General features: G+C 40.0%; 1 protein-coding gene across 1 annotated transcript in view; it reads right to left on the bottom strand.

The window, feature by feature from the left end:
* Positions 1-245: 245 nt before the first annotated feature.
* Positions 246-8,485, bottom strand: part of LOC123519645 (transmembrane protein 53-like) — a 12,988-nt gene continuing 4,748 nt past the window's right edge. Inside the window, exons 2-7 of the mRNA XM_045281102.1 lie at positions 5,820-6,032; positions 4,914-5,067; positions 4,235-4,313; positions 3,538-3,633; positions 3,035-3,207; positions 246-2,603 (exon numbers count right to left, since the gene is read on the bottom strand). Of these exons, the coding sequence (XP_045137037.1) occupies positions 2,488-2,603; positions 3,035-3,207; positions 3,538-3,633; positions 4,235-4,313; positions 4,914-5,067; positions 5,820-6,032 (831 nt within the window). The 3' untranslated portion in view covers positions 246-2,487. The remainder of the gene's footprint in view (positions 2,604-3,034; positions 3,208-3,537; positions 3,634-4,234; positions 4,314-4,913; positions 5,068-5,819; positions 6,033-8,485) is intronic.

Here is an 8,485-nt window from a genome sequence, read left to right on the forward strand (position 1 = left end):
ATAAGAAAAAGGCAAAAACAAATTAACTTTACCCAAGATATCTTAAGGAAGAAACAAATTTGATATGTTAAAAATTGCATTCTAACCATAAAACAAGCAAATTAGACAAATAAAGCCAAATGAATTTTATCCAACAGACCTTGACAATGAAGACTGAAGTTCGACTGACGTACATACACTCAAATTCAACTCCCACAGGAACGAAGAGGTGAAAAACTGATGACAAGACAAATGACACCAACAAATCCACTTCAATCATCATATACTTTATTCTTCATCCTCTCACAGTACATCTCTACCTCAACACCAACACATTCCAGATGAGAACCAAAACAACCCCTTGCTGGAAACCTTCAACATCTCAAGGCTCCTGGTAAAGACGCTGTCACTGTTGTTTATCACATTAATTGCCCCAAAGTGTGCCGTGTCATCCCTAGCGTGTTGACAGAAGCACACAAGTGTTATTCTCCCCTTCAAACAGGTGTAGCCATGATTAACCTGCCTCTCTACTAATTAGGCACTTGCACCTGGCTGTATTTGCTTTCAAGGTCATGTTTACCCACACATCCCCATCCACACACTTCACCTATGTTATCCACACTCTAGTAGGTGGATGAGTGGAGGTGTAAGGACCCAGGAATCATCTCAGGACCTTCTTCATACTAGTGTTAAGGGTTTCACTCCCCAACCAGGGTCTTGAGAATCTATTCTATCTTTATATCAATTTTTTGTCTTAGGACCTTACAATCACTAAGTCCCACCATTTAAAGCCTTCTATCCCCCCAACCAAAGTGTTTGTCAATTATCTATCCTGCCTTTTGGACCAATTTCTCATCTGTAACAGTCTAAGACAAGGAATTTATCTTAGGACCTTACAATCATTAGGGTTTAATATTCATACCCTGTTCTCTCTATCACTGTGCTCAGGGTTTCTATCCCCAACCATCTGTGACACTTCAAGACAGGGAATTAAAATGTTTCTATTCTAGGAGAAACAATTAGTGAGCCTATCACTTTCTGGATTTATCTCTATTCTTGGTCAGTTTCTCTTTGTGGTAATATTAGAAAGGCAACAATTATTTTTTTAGTCTATAAATTACAAAATCCTGTATCTTGTATCACTGCATTTCAGAAACACAGGCACAGTCCTTGCACTCCTGCACTGTCAACTCCTTCCCTTGAGACTCAGAGGCAAGGTTAAGGTGGTATTAGTCACACCTAACACATGGAAACATTATAACACCTTATGCACATCTGGCTGTAGTTATAGATATATATATAGGTAATTTCTGAGTACGTACGAAGTTACACACATACACTGTATTCATGTATAATTCTCATATATATATATTCATTATAAAATTAAAACTATTGATATAAAAGACTTCATCATCAGAGTACATGTAGTACATTAAAATAGCATCATGATTCTCCAATATTTGTGTTCAACAGTGAGGCTTTTGTGGTCCCTCTGCTGAAAGAACCTCAGGTAAGGCGGTGCACAGCAAACCACTACTGAAAGGCGACTCTTCCCCCACCCACACAGCGACCAGGTCCTGCCTGAATGTATCCTCCCTTCTACTCAAATACTACCCCCTGAGACTTCACCAAAATTTGATAGCATATAATTGTATTGTGCAGAGCAAGTCCTTGGTCCCTCAATGTTCTGGCAGAGGCAAATAATGAGACACTTGCTGAAATAATGCATCACTGGTTGCTAATCATGCTTTAGTGAGAGACATGTTGAAATAATGAGTCACCGGTTAATAATTCTGCTTCAGTGAAAGAAACTTGGCGAGTCACTGGTTAATATTTATGCCTCACTGAAACACTTGTTGAAATAATGCATCACTGGTAAATGCTTCATTGACAGACAATTCCTAATATAAAGAGATGCTATTTAACTGAAAGCCTTTGTTCCATTGACACTCCAGGCCAGCCCTAGTTGGCAGCCTCCCCAGGGCACCGGCACTCTTGAACCAGACCTACACCCATGCAAAGAAGGGGATGTGGGGAGGAAATCTTCTGCCTCCCAGGTGAAAATGATGACATATTCCAAACCAAGATTTCTTTTACTGCAGGGTGACTGGGACAAGACACTACACCATGCCTTGTCTCTCAGCCATCCAATCCAGCACAATAACTACCTTTGGTGTGTGAATCAGTGACTCTTCAGGGATAAAAGAAAAAGAGCCATACAAATCACCAAGTCTCAAGAACATACTAAGCACTGAATAAAGAACGAAATTAGAAAAAAGATACAAAAATCAAGAATGTTACTCTCCTAGCAAGCAATTACCTGAGGTTCTTTCACTTGACACTACCCACCACCACCACAGGGCTTGCAGTATAGGGAGTCACCACACCACTCGACTCCCTCAGGTAGCGCTGCAAGGCAAACACTCAAGTCTACAAAGGAAGGTGCTGCACGGGGATTCTTGGTGATGCACACTGGGGAGGACTTGATGGAACACCTATGACATGCCCTTATTGAGAGACAAGGATCCGCTCAGGGTAGAATGCTGGGACTTCTGTGATGTAGTCTGTGATAGCTAAGCGCGTGTGGTCGAGGTTCGGATTCGTGACGTATCCCCTGAAGTTCTCTGTGGGGAAAGGCAGGAATGGTGCATTAGTACAGTATATCAAGGAAAGGAAGTTCTCTCCGGGTGCTTTAAATTTTGTTACTTTATTTCCATTCTTAACCCCTTCAATACTGGGACACATTTTAATCATTTTTACCTTGAGATTTGTGTGCAATTAGACCCTTTTATTGACATTAGGAAGAGTTTATTAAGGTCAGAAGATTAATGACCAGTCTTCACTAATCAAATCCCACATGTGAGTTTCTAAAGCTGTTTAAAATCACCAAATAGTAAGCAGAATGAATATGGAAATGCGTCATGGTACTGAAGGGCCTAATTTGGAAGGACTAGCAGGACTTGTTTCACTAGTCAATGCAGTAAGCAATTCACAAACTGACAATGAAGTAATGTGGCAGTGAAGGGCTTTGTACATACTGCCATGTGTCACTCACCTATAAACTTATCAACGTATCCCATGTATTTTTCATCGCCGAGGTACTTGAGGAGGGAGACGTGGGGTACTCTGAGCTCAGCGGGGATCAGGTAAGTGGTGGTGATGGAGGCCTTCTGCTGCGCCTGGACGACGTCACTGATGTCCGGGAATGGAGTCACCTCATCAGCTAAACTGCAATGATGAGAGGAAACAAGTTAGGGAACAGTACCTTGTGTTTTTATGTTCTTTGTCAAATTAAAACTGGTACTGAAAAATATTCTCTCACTACAACTATTTTCAAAGGTCATAGAGATGAAAAGCTGGGTTATCAAGAGAATTTCTCCTGGTATTAACATAAAAATCTTGTTAATTAGTCACTACAACTATTGAAAACACCCTTAAATAACAAATATAGCTTCAATTACACCCTTTTTGAAAGTACTAGGGTGTGATGCAATGGTGTTTCAGAATATGATCCATAGCCCCACCAGTGTGTGTGTTTGGGGTTCCTTTCCAACTCACCTGTGTAGATACAAAGCTGGAGCCTTGCAAGGACTGGTGACAGCAAATCTCTGTGCTTCATAAATACTGGACAGGTCAGCGTACTTGACATAAACTCTGGTGGGAGGGAAACACGCTGGTCAGATAAGGAGGAGGAAAGTTTTCATTATTACAGGATTAGCAAAACGAGTAGCCAGCTAAGATCAACATCCAGAAGGGAAACAATGAGGCAGGTGATAAGCAGTCAGTAGGAGAGGTAAAATCATCACATCTGGTATCATTAACTAAAACTACCAATGCTAGAGTCTTCATTGTATTAGTCAGCTTAGATCAGAAAGGAATCACTGGTCACATGAATAGCAGTCAGCAGGAGGGATAAAATTAACACATCTGGCAACATTAACTAAAATAAATAAACTCAATCAGTCTTTGTGTGTTACAGCCAGCTTTAATCAGACTTCAATGATAACATAAACATGAAATAAATACAAACTATCATTCACAATCAATAACCAAGTAACATACACCTCTCATTTCCACTATGTATAGCATTCCCTCAATACCAATCCTCTAACACACTCTAAATCCATCTGTCATATTTTGCAAGCGGATTATCTGGAGATCAATGACTAAGGGAAGACAAACTACAAAATTACAGGTTACTCAAGACTTGGTGAGTGTACAAGAGGAGACAAGACAGCACCACAGCAGTTCTTACCCCACTAAAGCCTTGGCAAGTCCTTGGTACTTAGGATTCACTGCATTCTCTACCCCAGCCTCCATTCCAGAACAGTTTGCTGTAAGGAAAACACAGGAGTAAGAGTGAGGAATGAGTGATGGTACACGTATTTTAGCTCACACCAGGATATTTGTAAAGCCTCAATAATGTTATAGTGATTGATTAACACTGTGTTGGCCAGAACCTGCAAGAAAAGGACAGGTGTAAGTGAGAAGTGAATGGTGGTACAAGTAACAATCTCCTCCCTCCAAGGCATTTCCGTAGCCTCAAACTATGGCACATTGACTGATTGATTGATGTTTTACTGTCCACAAAGCATACTTGCCATTAACAAAACAATATCACGATCCAAACGACACACTACACATCATGAAAAGTCAAGGAAAAACACACAGCACATAAAATACATCAATATAAAATACACAAGTGACTCTACATCATCCAGCCCTTGTAAGAACTAATCCCAAAGATCCCATATCACAACAAGACACCAATGACACTACAAAATCCAGCTCTTTTTTGACATAATAGGGGAAATCTGAGCAACAAAAACGAATAAACAAAAAGGCCCACTTAGATGCCAGTTCCCAAGCAGGTCCCAGAGAGAGAGAGAGAGAGTTAGCTGAGTGAACCAATCCCAAACCATCCCGACACTCACTGAAACTGTCGAATATTTGATGGGATATTTTGATCTGTGAGTCCCGTGCTGCCATGAGGACTCGCTGGGTGAGGTAACCGCCCACACTCAGCCCGTGCACGATGACATCTGACTCCTTCTTGTCCAGGAAGTCCACCACGCGATTGGCCGTTATCTGTCAATTGCCCCGTTAGCTTGTTACTGGTTGTCTAGGTGTTGTAAATGGGTTTATTGTTATATTCTTCCTTATTTTTGGTTGTAGAGGTCTTGTTATTGTGCTTGGTGTTATCTGCTTGTTCTTTTACGTTGAGGTGTTATTAGAAAGCTTAATGTTATGTGCTTTGTTGTTTTTGGTTGTTTGGGTGTTGTAAATAGGTTTGGTGTTATATTCCTCCTTATTTTTTGGTTGTAGAGGTGTTGTTAAAGTGTTTAGTGTTATCTGCTGGCTATTTTAGGTTGTTATCTGTTTTGTTATTCTAGGTTGTAGAGGTGTTGTTATTGTGTTTGGTGTTATTTGTTGGTTATTTTAACTCCTAGAGATGTTTTTATTGGCCATACAGTCAACTATACTACTCTTCAGTTATTTATTATTAAGGTTTTGCTATGTCTCCTATCAATTGTCTACTCCTTTACCTATCATGGCTATATTCTTGGGGCGTATAGTCAGTGGCTAAAGATTCTAACTTTACACAGATAAATCAGCTTGGCACAGGAGAGAGAATCAATACAAATCTAAATACAGGAAACAGATAGATGTAGATATGAGAAAATAAGTATCAAATAACAGGTAAATAAGTGGCTTGGAGTACAAGAGAGAATGAAAAGGAATCTAAGTATACAAGTAGAGTAGAAGAGTATAAGAGTGAGTGAATAAAAAAAAAAATAAATGAAAAAATAAATAAATAAAAGGTAGCCACTCTTCCCCACCTCTGCTCCAGTTTTGGGGAAGAGCAAGTCCCTGACGGAGGTGGTAACGTACAGCACATCGTGGCCTCGCCGTGTCCAGCACTTAGCGTACTTGTGGGCGTGCTTCTGCTTGGCGCCCAGCCACGTGAACAGCACCACCATCTCCCGCGGCACATCCCCGGAGGCAGGCACTTCCCTCTTGTACAGCTTGGCATTCTTGAAGCAGTCTGCCACCTGAAGGAGCAAGGAACAGTGTTACGTAATTCTATTATTTCATCACTTACACTACTACTACTACTACTATTCCTATTACTATTCCTACTACTACTCCTACTATTCCTACTACTACTACTACTATTGCTACAAATTTTTCTAAGGTGTGCAGTTATACGAATACTCCCTCTCTCTCTCTCTCTCTCTCTCTCTCTCTCTCATGGCCCACGTGATCAATGCTCGTGACGTCACGCATGACCCACATATGCTCCCGTGAACCGATATCCACAGGTTCGAATCCTTTCAGACTTCAATGTTTGCTTCACTTGATTGATTTCGTCGGAGAGAGAGAGAGAGAGAGAGAGAGAGAGAGAGAGAGAGAGAGAGAGAGAGAGAGAGAGAGAGAGAGAGAGAGAGAGTAGTAACAATTCAACAATAATACAGCAACACGAAAATAAGTAGATTAACAAATAAATAACATAAATGAACCTAACCTACACTTAACCAAAATAAAAGAATAAATAAATAAATAAATAAATAAATAAATAAATAAAATAAAGCAATAACTCACTAACATTACGACCTTGAAACTAAACACCAATAATAATACTAAAAAAATAACTCAATCTTACATATTTCACCTCGCAAAAGCATAAAGAACCCCTCCCTCCTCCCTCCTTCCCTCCCCCAGTGGCAGCAGGAGGTATATTGATTCCCGATGTGGGCGTCAAATTAAAGGGAAAGGCATCTGGGTTCCACGTCAGGGCGCCAAGGCACCTCTCATGTTTTCAAGCACTCACTCTCCAGCACCGCCTTGTTCTGTCCTTGCCCTCCTTTCAACAGCATGAGATGGAAGTTACTGGGGTTCTCAAAGGGGTTTTCAAGGGGGTTTGGAGTGATTCTAGAGCCAGATTAAAGGTTGTTGGTGTTATCTAGGGTATTTTTAAGGAATTTTTCGTGATTCTAAGGAAAATTGGGGTTCTGAAGTGGGTTTGGAGTGATGCTAGGGACAGATTAAAGGGTTATTGGTTATCTAGGGTGCTTTTAAGGAGTTTTTCGTGATTCTAAGAAAAATTAGGGCTTTCCAGAATGTTGGGTTAATTCTAGGGACATATTAAAGGGTTTATTAGTCTTATTTAAGGTGTTTAAGGAGCATTTTCGTGATTTTCAAGGATAATTGGTGTCATTTAATGTACTTTTAATCTCTTCAGTACCATGATGCATTTTTTTATATTCATATTGATGATTTTAAACAGCTTCAGAAACTTATGTGGGGGATTAGAATAGTGAAGACTGTGGCCAATAATCTTCTGACCTCCTTAGACTCTTCCTAATGTCAATAAAATGGTCTAATCGTACACAAATCTCAAGGTAAACAATGTGCCCCGGTATTGAAAGGATTAAAGGGTTGTTGGTGTTATTTAGAGTGTTTATTCAGTTTTTCGTGACTCTAAGGGTTATAGGGATTATACAAAGGAGGGTTTTCGTGGTTCAAGAGACAGATTAGGAGGATTACTGGTGTTAAAGGGTGTGTTCGAGGATATTTCGTCGTTTTAGGGTAAGTGGTGTTCTTAAAGGAGTTTTCACTGGACGTTTCGTGATTCTAGGGTTATTGGGGTTATCAAGGGTGTTTTCAATGGGTGTTTAGTAGTTCTAGGGAATATTTAAATTACTGGGGTTCACATGAGGGTTTACAATGGATATTTTGTGATTCTAGGGTTCTTGGGCTTATCAGAGGTTTACTCGGGGTATTTCATGACTAGGAATTTTTTTTTTTAAGTTACTGCAGTTCTCAAAGGGTTTTCATAGTTTTCGTGGATCTGGGGAAAGTTTAAGTTAATGGGGTTCTCACAGGGTTTTCAAAGAAGTTTTCGTGGTTCTAAGGAAAGTTTAAGAGGTTATTCGGATTCTCAAGAGGGTTTTCAAGGATATTTCGTGATTCTAGGAAAGGCTTAAGTTATTGGGGTTTACCAAGGGGGTTTTCGTAGTTCTAAGGAAAAGTTTAACGGGTTACTGGGGTTCTCAAGAGAGTTTTCAAGGATATTTCGTCGTTCTAGGAAAAGTTTAAGTTATTGGGGTTTACCAAGGGGGTTTTCGTAGTTCTAAGGAAATGTTTAAAGGGTTACTGGGGTTCTCAAGAGGTTTTTCAGTGTTTTGTGGTTCTAGGGAATGTTTTGAGGGTGTTTTAGTATTTCCTGACAGATCAATATGACTTCTGTATCGTTAATGGAAGAAAAATATCATTGAAAGACCAAGACTTTTTTGTAGTTTTGAATTCATGGTAGCCTTGTTATGTCTAAGTGCTGATTGGTACACGCCTGCTCTCTCTCTCTCTCTCTCTCTCTCTGATATTCCCCCTTCTCCCTCAGGACTTCAAATCCTATCTACATGCGCACTTGAAAGCTTTCCACGCCATGTTAAAAGGTTCAACACCTATTAAGTGACTCACAAATAAGATCTAGGAAGAAAAAATA

This window comes from Portunus trituberculatus, chromosome 45, assembly GCF_017591435.1.
Source record: "Portunus trituberculatus isolate SZX2019 chromosome 45, ASM1759143v1, whole genome shotgun sequence".
NCBI classification, from domain to species: Eukaryota; Metazoa; Arthropoda; class Malacostraca; order Decapoda; family Portunidae; genus Portunus; species Portunus trituberculatus.